General features: G+C 33.3%; 1 protein-coding gene across 10 annotated transcripts in view; it reads left to right on the plus strand.

Annotated features, from left to right (window-relative positions):
- The window catches only part of PCDH15 (protocadherin related 15), an 801,855-nt gene that overhangs the window by 420,158 nt on the left and 365,375 nt on the right, over nucleotides 1–16,322 (plus strand). For all 10 annotated transcript variants that reach the window (XM_063103018.1, XM_063103019.1, XM_063103017.1 and 7 more), the window contains one exon: nucleotides 6,662–6,774. In XM_063103018.1, the coding sequence (XP_062959088.1) occupies nucleotides 6,662–6,774 (113 nt within the window). The remainder of the gene's footprint in view (nucleotides 1–6,661; nucleotides 6,775–16,322) is intronic.

The raw sequence follows: 16,322 nt of genomic DNA on the forward strand, positions 1-16,322 counted from the left end.
ATAAATATAAATATTTTATAATTCAACATATAAACTGTTTAAAAGGTTCAAAAATATTTTCAATAATAAGTAAATTAATGCCTTCAAAATTAAGAAAATTCCTGGAATCTATCCTATAATTAGCTTAGAATTTTATTCCAAAAATAAATTATAGCCAAGGATGCTGTAGTGCACTAAAAACAATAGGTGAGATTTGAGCAAGTAAACTTGAATTTGAATCCTATGTTTCCTACTTACTTGTTATTTCATGTTGGTGAATCAATTAATGATTGATTTCCAGGCAATTTATTAAAATATGAGTAAAACTTTTATAAGCATATAAAGTTTGTTGACCATCATCATCTGCCATCTATTGAACTTTATGGGAGAAGTGCAGTGTGTACATATGTGAAAAAAAAAAAAATAGCCCAATTAAGAATATTTTTACATAAAAGAATTTTTGCTTTTCCAGAATAATTTTTAGAGTTGGAAACCAATGATGATAAAAATGATTCTTTTCTAAGAGTTAAAAAGAAATTATTTCATGCATTTTATATTGTTATGGTATAGCACTAAAATCCCCATTTTGAAGACTAACCCTTTTTCAAGTCAAATGTTTTCTATTTTTCTCCTTTATGTTTTTAGTTGTCTCAAAAAACAAGTAAAAGGAGCTTTGAAATTTTGGGAGGGAATTACAGAATTATTAATAATATTTGGATGAGAAAATAAAGTTTGTTATTTTCAGAAAGAATTCAAAAAGAAGTTTTGCAAGGGGAATGAGATTTAGAGCTGAGGACCTAGAACATGTAGAAGTGGAGCAAAGATAGTTTACTGTTTGCAAATAGAATTAGGGAAGAATGTACCACGAAAATGAAATATCTGGTAAGAAAAATGTTGCTAAAGTTAAAACTAATGAAAGAGAATAGTAAAAATTAGAGGTAATATATATCATGCAGACTTGAACCGAGGGATAATTTAATACAAAAAAATGCCTTTTTAAGACATAGAAGAATATATGGTAGAAATTATCAACAAATTTTTAGTTATATAAAAAAGATAGTTAAATTGAATATCAGAGGAATGGAATATTAATACAATTTACCCCAAGATTAAATAAGATAAGGACTAGATAGAGACAACCCTGAACTTTGGAGTTGTTTTGGAAGAGGTAACATTTTTAGATGAACCAAGCTTTTGTAGATGGAATAAATTTTCAAAACATTTTCCAAATGGGGTAAATTAAGTGAATCTGTAGGGGATTTTAATTTAGATATATACTTCTGTTTTTGGACAATGTTTTTATACTTAAATACCCTGCCTTCTAAAAGGTATTCAGCATTCAGGGGTCCTGAAAAGGTTTTCATAGAAAATCATCTGAAAATAAGTTACACATTATAATTGTTTTCATTCTATGGAAATTATGGATGTATTCAATTTGTGACATTTGACTGAGGTTGATCACAAATTTCTACATATCTACAATGTCAAAATTTGGGGAATAACCATACATTTCTGTAAGTTTCCATGGCAACCAGTAAACAGGATTCTCTTATATTTCTGAGTGTAGCAGATTACTAATTAAATATTATACATGAAGATTTACATTTTTAGTGGAGAAGGAAAACATTTTTGGCACTGTATTTGTTTGAGATCAGTGCTCCTCTGCAATATATTATATGCACATTTTCCAACGTGTCAAGCACTAAAAACAAATGCCCTCTTGGATGGAACTCTGTTGGTTAAAAATAGCCAAGTGAACTTGTGTTCACCTTGGCAGTAAAGGAAATGTATTGAAAGGACTTTAGTTTCTTCCAGAATTCAAGGAGCTATTGAAAAATATAGCATTTTAAAAAGCAGGAACAGGAATTTCAACAGGTGGTATTAAAGGATCTTTTCCTCTAAAGGCCTGCTATTGTGCTGGTTCAGGTCTCACATTCACTTTTAGATCTTTTGTTCTAAGTGAAAATTATTGAAAGAAGAACTGATAATTATACATTTTAGGTCAGAAGTCCACACTTATCTAATCAGCTGTTGATAGAAGGTCAGAAGTACTACGCTCATAAATTATGGATAAATATGGCTCCTAATAAAATTTTGTTGTTATAATTACTTGAAGAACTAATATGGAGCACAAAGGCAATTCATGGGAAAAAAGTTAATCTTTGTAACCACGGATGCTGGATCCATTGGATAACCATAGGCAAACAAATAAACCTCAATCCGTATCTCACACTATCTACAAAAATTAGCTCGAAATACTTCTTATATCTAAATGTAGGAGCTAAAACTATAATGCATCTAAAAGAGAACATCGATGAAAATTTGAGTGACCTCAGAATTGGTAACAATTTCTTAAGTAGAGCAAAATGCAAACTTATAAAAGACAAAAACTAAAAATTTAACATCATCAATATGCAAATTTACTTTTCAAAAGACCAAAAGGCACTGATAATAGATTGAAAAGACAAAACGTAAAGGAGAATAATTTGTAAAACATATATCCAACAAAGGACTAGCACTGGGAATATATGAAAACACAATTTGATAAGAATGAGGCTAACGACTCAATTACAAAATGGGCAAAAGTTTTAATGAATTGCTTATCATAGAAGATATAAAAACTGCAAATAAGAATGTAAAAATTTTCTTAAAATGGGCAAAAGTTGAATTTTAGTCAACAATAACAAGAAAATATTATTGATAGACACCCACTCAGGTCAATCTCTAATACTTTATACTGAGTTGAAAGCAGCCAGTCCCCAAGTCTATATGAGGGGTAATACCATTTAAATGGCATTCTCAAAAAGAGGAAAATATTGATGGTAAACAAGTCAGTGGTTTCTAGGGATTAGACATTGGGGAGGAAAATACAGAGGAGTTCTTTGATTATAAAACCATCCCATATCCTGATTATGGTGGTGGTTACACAAAACTACACGTATCCAAAAATTCATGAAACTGTATCCCCCACCCAAAAAAAAGGTCAATAAAATAAGACATATGCCAATCACATGACCTAGTTATTTCACTCTTAGGTATTTACCGAGAGAAATGAAAGCATAAACCAATTTAGCGATGTGTACTAGAATGTTCTTAGTAGCTTTATTTGTAACTTGACACTACTCAAAGGCCCATCAACATGTGAATACATAAACAAATTTTGGTATATTCAAACAGTGGAATAATACTCAGGCAAAAAAAATAAAGGAAGTATTGATACAGAAAACAACATGAATTGAAAATTAGTATGCTAAATGAAAAAAAGCCAGATTCCACTCTCCACCCCCCTGCAAAAGAGTACATCCGTGTAAATGATTCTATTAATATAATTTTCTGGAAAATACAAATTTTTCCATACTCACAGAAAGTGATTGGTGGTTACATGCAGGTGTGAAGTATGGATGTGGAGAGGAGAGATTATAGAGTCATGAGAAATCTATTGGTAATGATGGATTGGTTCATTATCTTAACATAGTTGTGGTATCTTGATCAATACCAAATTACACGTTTTAAATATGTTTGCTTTACTGTATACCAATTATATATCAAATATACAAAAAGCATATACTGCCCCAAATTGCAAACTGTTTACTGTTGTTTTTTTTATTTTGAAATGTTTTCTGAACATTCTCCAAAGATGACCAATGAGATGCTCTTTTTTTCAACATTATTATAAATTTATAAATTTCAACATATCGATCTGTTTCAAATCATTACAACTATTATTCTTATTGATGCTCAAAGTGTCCCATCGTCAGCTGGAGAAAACCTTTTCTTGTTGGTTCTTGAAAACTTTGACATAAGCTCAGTAGTCTTGGATATCTGTCTTGCTATCTGGTGGGACGATGTGTTTCACCGTTATCTTGTTGATTTTTTCCTCCAGACCTGGAATCATCTATCTCTTTCAGAACCATTAATTACTTTTAGTGGTAATAGTATTTCAAAACTACAATCTGAGCACTAGGGATGTTCATTGCTTCTAAGTTGGCCAATAATTTTAGTTCTTTGTTTCAAAGATCAGAGCTACAGAGTATGTATTGTGATCCTTAAGATAAGCTACAACTTGAGTTTAAACTTACACTGCCAATTCAAGATCCACACTGTAGGTGTTTTTATTTAACTTCTTTAATCTTATATTTGTATCCCCTTATTTTCCCCAGCCAAGAATCTAGATTTCAATACTGAGAATGATGGAATTAGAATACCACATAATTACTCATTTAAGTTATTGTTAAATACTCTCACATCATCTTAGAATAACACCACCAACACTACCATCAGTAATATGATTACCATAAACAATTTAATTTTGGGGGTATAATTTCTATTGTTCTCACACTATATTACTGGAAGGATGTGATGTCAAGTCGTTATCTTTTAGAGTTATCTGGAATTGTTTTTTCTGCTTGTGCTTATACCACCAATAGAATACACATTTAGAGTGATTTTACTTTTTATTTTTTGGTATGTCTTTAAATTTTAATTTGTTTTATAGTAATAGATAACATTTATATGGCCCCCAAATAAAGAGTGATCTGGATAATGAACTTTGGCTTTAATGCTTATCCTCTCTTTCTCTCACATGGAATCATTTTTTAAATATTATGGTTTATCTTTGATGTTTTAAAAATACATATTATTCCTTTTTAAATATGTGTGTGTGTTCTTTTTTCTGAAAAGTTAGTTTACTATAGACCATTTTTCCAAATTACATCTTACACTTAACATATTTGAAGACAACTCTATAGTAATAGATAAAGATATTTATCATTCCTATTTACATTTGAATTATCATCCACTTGAGGATGTATCACCATTTATTCTTCCAGGCAACAGCTGATGTATATTTAAGTGGTTATTTATCTTTCATTATTATTATGCAAAAATGTCCTAGAAGAGGGATTTCTGGGTAATAAAGTAAACACTGATGGGATTTTTTATAGATCATGCTGAAATTTTTTCATAGGTTTTGTAGCACTCTTTTATTAATACCACACATATCCAAAAGTGCCTTTCTTTCTGGCTCACCACTAGAGTATGGGGTCTAACTGGGACTATTGCTAATCTAACAAATGAGAAATGGAATCTTAGTGTACTTTCAATTTGTAGTTTTCTCCTTATGTATATATGTGAGCATCTTTGTATATGACCGAGTCATTTGCCTTTCTCTTTCTGAGAACTGCTTCTTCATTCTCAAGCCTCAAACTTTTTTAATGCATTGATATTTTTTTCTTATCTAATTTATAAATCTGCATATAATAGAGATAAGAACTGTTTGTCTCTGCTGTAAATTGCAACTATTTTTCCAATTCGTCTCTTGTGGTTTTACTCTATTGTGTCTTACCATGGAATTTTGTAATGTAATCAAATTTATCTCTTTTTTTCCCCTTATTCCTTCTTTACTTTGAGCCATAGTTAGGGAAGATTTAACATTCTCACTTTAGAGTAAACTGTATTCATGTTTTCATTTATAACTAGTGTTTGCATTGTTTTATTATTTATTACCCACAAATATCTTCATTTGGGGTTTACTCTAGTATAGTATATAAAGAATGAATACAATTCTATCATTTTATGACTCTTCTGTTAGGAGAGATAATGCCTTTATTGTGTACTAAGTTCATCTATAATATTGACTATTTCTGGATTTTCAAGTATGTTTTAAAGATGTAATTTTTTCCCCCTCATATAATGTCCAAGAGAAATTTGCTTCCTGTCTCAGAGTTGATGCAAGGGAGTAGTAGCAATAAGCCCATTTTTGGATATGTTTTATTTAGCGCAGAGTGAATTTGAATTCAGGCTCTGTCTCAGATTGTCTCTTTGACTTGGATAAATCCCTGAAAGCTTCTAAGTCCTCATCTGTAAAATGAAAATATTTTACGGGGTTATTGGTGATTACTTATATAAAGCGCTTAGCACAGAGTAGTCCTCAATAATTGGAAGCCATATTATTTTACTGTATGGTCAATGTTTTGCCAAATGCATGTACCATACAGTTCTATGATTTGACTTCTACTTTTTCTTCACTCTGGGAAAAGTAATGTTGCAATACACAAGGAAAGATGATACAATTAAAGTGAATTTCTGTAAGAAGCACTGTATTTCAACTTACTAAAATGCCTGAATTTAAGTACCCTCCCTAGACATTAAGAGTATCATCAAAACCTGCATTTTAATCTTCTGTGGTTGGCATCATTAGCTCAGTACTTATCTTAAGAAAAATATTTGCCCAGATGGAACAGAATATATTCATATTAATTTCCAAGTATCTTGATATTTGGTACAAATTATTACTTGTTATTTATTACAAGATATGTTGAAAGACCATGTAGGCTATAATTAAGATGTATGCACCATTAAGATACAATTTTATAACCCCAAATTTGCTGTCTCTCCACTTAATATCCCTTTTCATGTGATGAAGTTTCAAATTAATTAAAGAGCTTCATAATAAAAAATGTTTGGAAAATCATCTGAACAAATATTTTTCATTCTCTTACTCATAAGCTATTTAGTTATAGACCACATTTGTGTCTGTTTTCTCTAGACTGCATAATTCTGAAACTTAATTTACTAATGAAATTATAATTTTGTTCCTCAGTTAATGAAGGGAAACAGATAAAGTACATACACATATTTCTTCTTGTTCTCAATTATGTGCTGAAATCTCAATGTCTTTCAGGGACTCCTGAGGATTACCCACGATTTTTCCACATGCATCCTAGGACTGCAGAACTTAGTCTCCTGGAGCCAGTAAACAGAGACTTTCACCAGAAATTTGATTTGGTTATTAAGGTAAATTAAACTAATGTCTTATTTCCTTGTATTTATGAACTACTAATCAAAAAAATCTGTGGAGGTTACTGTAGGCACTTTTATGTCATAAAAATTGAAATTAATATGGACAGTAATCAACCAATTTTTTTGTGTTAAAAAAGAACGAATGAAGTTCTTTGCATTACTTTTCTCTAAAATAACTTTTTATAGTACTATGCAATAAAATACTAAATATTTTTATATATAACAAATGTCAAGTGTATATAATTCTATGTAATTTATTATATCTTCTAACATTTAATTTTTTACCAAAAGGAATTTGGTTTTGACCACAAAAGCATAACCAATGAATATATCTAAAATGTACATGATTTATACTTTTTATTTTAAAAATGTGTTATTTTTTTAAATGCTGCTGCTCTTTCTAATGTACAAATGAAAAGCCTTGCTTGTCCTCAGATTCTTTCAATATATGTCTCACTATTTTCTTTATGTTGAAAAATTATCCTAGACCTGAAAAATTCTCAAAACTAGCGTAATTTTGGTTTAATGATTTTGGTTTCATAATATTTGACAATTTGACAATATTTGACAATTGGTTTGACAATTTTGGTATAATAATGTTTAATATATTGTAATGAAATCATGTAAGAGAAACGGTGGAAACCCAGATGATCTTGAAATTAATTCTGATGAACTTCATTGAGAAGATAATTGTATTAGTCGTTTTTTGTGTGGCTATAATAGAATACCTGAGCCTGGGTAATGTCTAAATACCAGAGGTTGATTTGACTTACTATTCTTGGACCGCTGCATCTGGCACAGGCCTTGGGTTGCTTCTACTCAAGGTGAAAAACAGCAGGCTAGCACAGGGGTACAAGCAGATCACATGGTGAGAGGAAGCAAGAGAGAGGGAGGGGAGGTGCCAGGCTCTTTTTAAACAACCAGCTGTTCCAGCAGCCAATAAAGCAAGAACTCACTCATGACCCCCCTCCCTTCCCCCCCAACCAGGGCGAGCATTAATCCATTCATGAGGGATCCGAGCACATGACTCAAATAGCTCCCAATACTACCACATTGGGGATCAGATTTCCACAGGAGTTTTGTGGGGACAACACATCCAAACTCTATCAGTAATTTAAGTTGCGCAGTGAAGAAATTTGACAAGCAGAGACAGGGACTGGGAGAAGGAGGGCATTATAAATAAAGACAACAGCAAAGACAAAGAGTAGGTCTATACATGTTAAATGACTTTTTCACATGTACCCATATAAAACAAAAATAGCTCTAGAAATGCAGCCCTATAATGTTTTTCTTATTTTTTTTTTTAATTTAAAAGCATTTGAGGAAAAGGAAGTGAAGGAAGCTTATTGAGTATGTACATTTTACAAGCTGCTCTATGTACATTTTTCACTGAATTGTTGCCAAAGCCTTAGTAGTATTCTCATTTGTACAAAATGTGGAAACTAAAGCTCAGAGAGAGTGAGTGATTAGCTTGGAGTTCCATACAAATACAGGTTGGAACTGAGATTCGAATGTAGTTTTATCTATCATGCTGTTTTCACTTCATGAATATGAGTTGTTTAGAAATGATTGCCTGGTTTAACTATCTGTTAAGTTCTACTGCAAACAAATATGTACAGATACATTTAATTTTAGCTCAAATTAGGATATATTCTTAGCACCAATTATAATCTACATGCCACAACTTGTGTTTATTTAGTGGTGCCTTGTTCTTAAAGAACTTGTAGTCTGGAAGGGGAAAGAATCATACATGCAGATAATCAGATATAATACATTGAGTGTTAACAAGAAAACACATAAAAAGTGCTAACAAAACACAGAATAAAGACATTAAATTAATCTCAAGACATAGGGAAGATTTTCTGGAGATTACCCCAAGCTAAGTGTTTTTGGATTGAAAGGGTTTGGCCAATGAATAAAAGTGGGAAATATGTTGGAACATAAGGGAGAGCAGAAGCAAAAGCTTGGAGGCATAACGTAGCAGGCTGCAAGCAGTTAATGAGGAAATGAAGTAGAGAGTCAGAACACAGAGAGAGCATTAGGGATGACCACAGTTTCAGTGCATATTTGAGAGTCATCCAGTGAAGAAACACTCCTTTTACCATTTGCATGAAATGGCCATGCATGAGATTCATTTTCTTGCATTGACTATTTTACTTCAATTATCAGGGGACTACATAAAATTCAGAAATGTATATCCATTGTCTACTGTGGCTCTAACTGGAGTCCTGCAGTGCTGCTCTCTGTGGGAGTTAAGAAACTTGACAAAGCACTGTTTCCAAATGGCCACAGTTGAAACCAGAAATCAATCATTTTCCTTTATTATCAACATTATCTGTCTTGGTGTACCTGGGTATGGTGTAACTCAGTCCATCAATTATAGAAAAAATAATCAATTAGGACAGGCCACAGATTTTTTTTTAATGTTCTAATAACACTTTATTTTATTTATTAATGGAAGTTTTTACAAACAATATTAGATTCAAATTATTGTGTTTTCTTTGTAGTCAAAAGGATAATAAGCAAAGGTATCACTCTGTAAGAATAATAGTGTGCCACCTGCTTGAATAATAGCTGGGTATTGTGGCATTGCTCAGGGATTCATTGAAATGCTACAATCTGGCAGTTTCCCTCTTTAGTAAGTCTTTCAAATTCTTCCTTTTTTTTTTTTTTTGTTTGTTTTAATAATGCTTTATTTTTCACTGGCCATAAAAGTTTTTTTTTTTTTTTTTTTTTTTTTTTGGACTTGATCCCAATTTCTGTTTTAGAAGCTGAGAAAAAATAAAATAAAATGAAGTATCTTTTTCTAGACATTGAAGAAGAAATCTTCAAAATTTATATGTGAATTTAATAGTTGGCAAGTGCCACAAATTAGAGATTTATCATCTCCATATTTTTCTATTTCTGCCAGTGATTTATTCAGCATGCTGACAAGTTAAAATGTAAAGGTGAAGGTAGGAACCCCAAATAAAGTAGGTCACAAACTTTAGGATATTAAAGAATTAAAACATGTCCAGCTGAAAAAGAATGTTTCATTTCAAAACATTATTCTAAATTTCAAATAATTGTAATCATTTAAGCATACTTTAAAATGTGATACACATTTTGAACAAGAATGACACATTTGGTTTGTCCAGGACAGCTTATGTTTATGCCTGTTGTCTTTGTATAATTATTCATAAAACCACTTTCACTTTCAAAAATATCCCAGTTTGGATGATAAGTTATGTGATCATGACATACATAAAGCATAAAACACCTATGTGGTAGAAAGGTAAAAGCACATTTGAGATGCTAGATGATAGTGAATTAGTTCATGTGTGAAGGCATGTATAATAAAGCCCAGAAGATTCACTTTCATATATTATAAGTACAGTATTTTTAAAAATTAATAGTTGATATATTTATATTCCAAGCATTTAATATACAGCTACTATCTTTTAACTAATAAAATAGATTAAATGGGCAAATTCTTAATAATTCATTCTCAGTTTCTCAAAGAATAATTGCATTTTTAAATCTAAATCCCTTTGAATAACAACTAATAACAAGGATCACAATGAAATCACAAACATCATTGTATCATGGTCCCTCTGATTTTCATGTTGCTACTCATTGACCTACTTATACTGTCTACCAAGCTGGCCTTTACCTTCTTTTCCTTCCAAGTTATGGGCATATTAGCCCTAAGCTCTCAAAAGTCACCTTGCACACTATTTTCCAGCTGTACTGAACTACTTGCAGTGCCCTAAACTCACCATGCTCTTTCTAGCATCTGGGCATTTGAAGATGCTGTCCCTGTCCCCGAATTGTTCCTCCCTATTCTTGTCTACATCTGATTCACATTGATGCTCCAGTTTCCAACAAAGACACTTGCTCTGGAAAGGTAAAGTCACTGATTGGAAGCCCCTCCCTGCAGCTTGTTTGCCCCTATAGAAGCTCTGATCACTCTATATTGAATTTGCCTGTTCATTTTATTCTGAACTTTACAAGAGGGAAGATTGTAATATATTTCTTTAAATTGTATCCTGTGCCCTGACCCTACCTATATACAACATATGGAAGGTGCTCAATAAGCATTTGCTGCAATGATTTTCTCCCTGGTGTGGTAAATCTTTTGTGACTGCTGAGTTTAGGTACCTACATCTTCACTCTATATAAATACATACACTTGAAAGTGTATGCATTTAATACAGTTTTACCTTGCATCTCTGTTTAGAAAAAAGATGCAGTTGAATTATCAAATAAATTCAATGCTTGGATAAAATGCTAGACTTACGGTAAAGGATAGATAAAACTATTTTTGTTTGCATCCAAAAAAAAAAATGTGTTTCTTCTAAAACTGTGGGGTTTTTGGACATAGAAAATGAACCAGGGAATTGAGACTAGTGAGATTGACTATCACTGCTGATGTGCTTGTTCTTCTGGCAATGTGCTTTTACTTCTATAATGTGAGATTTATAGGAAAACAGCATCTGAGTAATGATTGAGGCCTAAGAGAACAGCTACTACAACCCCTGACCTTACATGAATCTCTAATCCGACAGCTCTAGAAGATGTTTAGCCTCTATTTAAGTAATGATATCAATTATACTTTACTTCACTGAAATTCAGTGGAAAACCCAGACTCAATGTTTTTAAAGCATACAGCATTGCCTAGTTTTCAATTTGCCAAATGCTTTTTGAGTGTGTATTAGGTGCCTTTCTTGGTATTTTGCTTGGTGTTGAGGAGACAGAACTATATAAGGTCTGCCTCAAAGAAGTCAATAATATGGACATTATGCTTTTATATGTATTGCCCTTGTAATGTCTACATTCATGTTTCCAATTATTGGTTTAGTAACTACTCCTAGTATTATACAATTGTGTGAAAATAAAAATGTAGCCAACTGTGCACATCCTTTTAAAATCTCAAGCCTTCTACTCTTGATCCAGCCACTTATAAAAATCCCACCCAGATACTGCTGGAGTTTCTCTTGAATATCTTCCCAATTCTCCAGGCCCACTGGAATTCTCCAGTTCACATCCTCATGGCCCATCATCTCACACAAATGACATCTCAGAACTTAGCTGCTTTTCCTTGCATCATATCCATATTTCCACATTGCCAATAGAGTATTGAAAAAACAGCAACAAAAATATGTCACACTGCTGCATATGGCCTTCAAGCCAGTTTACAATTTGCCTCCTATATGAATTTCCAACAGAAACTTTGTGGAGTTGAAAAACCATAGGTGGTAGGTCACAGATCATCAGGCACCAGTTCAAAAAATAAAAAGGGGAGACTCTCCCATGAAAATGGAAGAACTGAAGAGCTATCAAAATTTGTTAAATCTGTTTAGAACATTGCCAAATATAAGTTACTATTCTTTCTTCTGTAGTGTGTATCATCAGTTTATCAAAAAATAGAGAAATAAAGAGGAGAGAAGAAAGGCTTTTATACTTTTTGGGGGGAGAAATTGAATAGGAGCCATCAGTGACTGAGGGTTGAAAGAAGATAAAAAAATGAAACAAAACAAAACAAAAACACATCGGGGTTGCTGTTACCCAGCCACGGGAAGCAAGACAAATGCTATGGATGGACACACCTTCATACCTCTGGAAATATTTTAGCTATGAACTCTTAGTCCTATTCACATGGCTTCTTGTTGAAAGAATGAAGCACACACATGTACCTAGTCAGTCAGTTCAGGCTACTATAACGAAGTACCATAGACTGGGTGGCTTACAAACAACCGATATGTATCTCACTGTGCTGGAGGCTGAAATTCCAAGATCAGGTGCCAGCATGGTTGGGTTCTGGTGAGCCTCTCTTATGGGTTGCAGACTGCTGACTTCTCCCTGTATATTCACTTGGAGGAAAGAGGGTGAGAGAGCTCTCTGGGGTCCTTTTTATAAGCACACTAATCCCTTTCATAAGGAGTTCACCCTCATGACCTAATCACATCCCAAATTTCCCCTCTCCTGATACCATCATATTGGGGGTTAGAATTTCAGCATATGAATTTGCAGGGGACACAAACATTAAGTCTATTGCACACCACATCTTAGTTTAGCAGGTTAGTGAAAACAATAAGTTTACTTCTACTGTCCCAATAGTAAGGATTCTAAAGTGAGGGAAAGTGAAAGTCCTTTATACATTTTAGAGAAAATCATTCCACAGGAATTTCAGGCATTAGTGGTTATTAGTAATGGAACAGCAAATCATCCATGGATTTCTAAATAAATAGTAAATAAATTTTTGAAATGCATTGACCTATTTGATACAGTGGTAAACATTCATCTTTTATATCTTTTATTTTAATTTTATGTTCTACATTTTTTTGGTGTTGGTTTGGCAGCTGGCTATTTTGGGAATCCATACCCTTGACATTGGTGTTATAACACCATGCTCTAATAAGCTGAGCTAACTGGCCAGCCTCTACTATTAGATTGTCACATAAAACATTATTTTTTTCTTCAACAAGAACACGGTGTCCTTTTATTTCCTCCTGGTATGTTTCTAAATATTCTAAGCACTATGCTAAATTAATTGACTATTATGCCAATTACGGAAATTAATAAATGGAAAGAAAGTGTGGTGTCCTCTTGTCTCATACCATTGATATTCATCTAGCATGGTTAGTGGGAACAGAAATAAAATACAGTGGCAGTCCAAATGTGCAAGCTGACAAAAGACACACAGAGGTGATATTTTTCTTGGCCTCTTTCCTTCCTCCCAATGTGACCTGAAACTGCATGGAAGAAGAAAAGCAATTTTTCCATTCTGGTCACAGTACCTTGATTTTGGCAAGGCCCTCTTGTCTGCAGAGGTCATTGTAGGAGTACATCAAGTCCAAATATTGTAAAATGTTCAAACAAAAGCCACTTTTCAAGTGAAGTCTTGCCACATCTCCTCCCTCTGCACCCCTGCACACACATAAACTTCCTCAGCCCTCCCACGTGATTGTTCCCAAGTAATCATTCTTCATAAGCTTCTTGGTTGTTGCATAGAAAAAACAAAAATGAAAGAGCATTTTAGAAAACTTGTAGGCTAAATAGGTCTGTTTTTTTGTCTCCCCCAGGAACAGCCTAGTACGTAGGAGAAACAATTTCTTGCCCACATTACAATCTTACTCCACAAAAAAGCCCATTTAGTGATCAGGGTTTTGTGATGTTGATTTTTTTTAAATGCAAATATTGCAGGATGGAATATTCCAGTTGGACAATTCTCAGAAGGCACTTTTCTCCTAGTTGAGTATATTAGTCCATTTTTGTTGCTTGTAACAAAATACCTGAAACTGGGAAATTTATAAAGAAATGAAATTTATTTCTTGCAGTTCTGGAGGCTGAGAGGTCCACAGTCCAGGGGGGCACATCTTGTAAGGGTCTTCTCCTTGGTGGTGACTCTTTAGAGCAATGCAGAGTATCACATACCAAGAACTGGCTGGGCAAGAGAGAACTAATTTTCTTATCATTTTTCCTTATAAAGTCATCAGAAACACACCCATTACTACATGAATACATCAATCCATTAACAAGGTCACAGTCCTCATAATCTAATCACCTCTTAAAGACCCCCATCTTGAAAATATCATAATTGGATTTCCCACTCTCTTAACACTACTGTTGCAATGGGGGTTAAGTTTCTAATACATGAAGTTTAGGAGAACGCATTTAACTCATAGCATTGAGAGAAAACTGTGGGAATGGGATCAGAATCCAGCACAGACCAAAATCGCTTTGCTGGAAGGGGAAGCAACAGGCAGGGCAAAATAAAGAGACTAAAACAAGAATTAGAACAGTTCCAGAAAAAAGTTACTACTTCATCACTATCATAATTTTGTCTCTGGCTGTCCTTGCTGTTTATTGCCAAGTTGATTCCCATATTCCAAACACCAGCCAAATAGTTTGACATGTCTGAGAGTAGTGAGAGTTTTCTGAATCGGTGGCTTCCCCAGAGGGATTGTGGTTTCTTTCTTTAAATAATTCAAAATTGTTCAGTCATCCTAGTATCGGTTCATATCTCCAACTCCCAGCAAAGAGAAAGATTTTTATTATTGAAAGGTATACAAGGCCTTTGAGAATCTGTGTTTTCAATGTAATAAATTACAAACAAAATGGGGATATTCTTACTTAAAGTGAAAATAAAATATATTTTACTGGACTAAAATTATTCCCTAAGTGGGAAATGTGTCAATATTATTTTGTTGCTATAAGGCCTTTTTGAGAGTGTCTGACTATATTCTATCTAGTGAACATATCTTTTCCTTTTTGTCAAACAAAAAAGGGCATTTATTTTTTACCAAGAAAGTACTCTTTCGTTGTATTTACAAAATACAACACAATTCTTTGCATTTTATTTGATAAATCATTACATGGTTTTGTAATTTCTTGAATATTTTTTGCAACAGTCATAAATAGGCTTACTGTCAAACACTTTAGGCATTCTTTAATTTCTATAGGATAAAAGTTTTAAAAAGAGGTTTCTGTAGGTTTTAGGCAGTGTAATTTTACAATAAGGGTCAAGAAGCAATGAAATATACTTATTTTTATTATCACTTAGTTGGTAATATTTACATTATCTTTGGCCCAAAGAGCACAGGCTTGCCACAGCCATCTCTCCCTGAGACATTTTAAAAGAAAAATATATGTACATAGAACAAAAGGAAATGTAACCTTTTCTCAAGTGCTGCTGCTTTGGCCCCAAAGCCCTTGTAGAGCTTTACTAAGCTGGGCAAGACCCTACAGAGAATTTCCTTAAGTAGATGAGGTTTTGCTCCTCTATTTCCACTCCTCAAGTCCAAATTGAAACTTGAGACTTTGCTCAAAGTGAGAAAGAATAATACATATTAGGATCATGTGATGTCCTTACTTTGAAAGGCAGTCTTCAGGGCTTCACCCAGCTGAATCAAAATATCCATGTGATTTTCAGGACACTAACTGTGCAGTATTAAAATCACTTGGGAACCTGGGAAGGCAGGATAAAATGAAAATAATAATGAAGAAAACAAACTAACAAACAAAAGCCCAAAGAAATCCATATTATCTACTGTGATTCAGCTCCCGGGAATCTGCCTTAGCAATCACCTCAAGTGATTTTAAGGCAGCAGACAAGAAGCAGGGCTTTGGAAAAGTACAAAAGGCTAAATCTACTTTTGGAATCTGCCTTTAATGAATACATATCTTTGAAGAGGCGAGCACTTGTAATGTTTGAATATTTCAATAAGTTGTTTTTTCAAGACACTTCCTAGAGCAGCCTTTCTTAAACTATACCGTTTGGACTTGAGTGGCCATCACTTGACTGTCTATTCCTATTTTACTGTGGTGGGAGGGAGAGAGGTAGTCTATGTGCATTTTTTTTGTGAGCAACTTCACAGATTTTTTTTAAAGTAACATATTTATTGAAATCTTAGTGACATACAGAAAAGTATATGTCTTGATGACTTTTCACAGAGTGAGGGTAATCATGTAACCAGCATCCAGATTTAAAAAAAAAAAAGATATTACAAATATCCCAGCTGTCTCCTTCACCCCCTCCTATTCACTACCCCCACATATAC

The sequence above is a fragment of the Cynocephalus volans genome, chromosome 7 (genome assembly GCF_027409185.1).
Source record: "Cynocephalus volans isolate mCynVol1 chromosome 7, mCynVol1.pri, whole genome shotgun sequence".
Classification (NCBI taxonomy): Eukaryota; Metazoa; Chordata; class Mammalia; order Dermoptera; family Cynocephalidae; genus Cynocephalus; species Cynocephalus volans.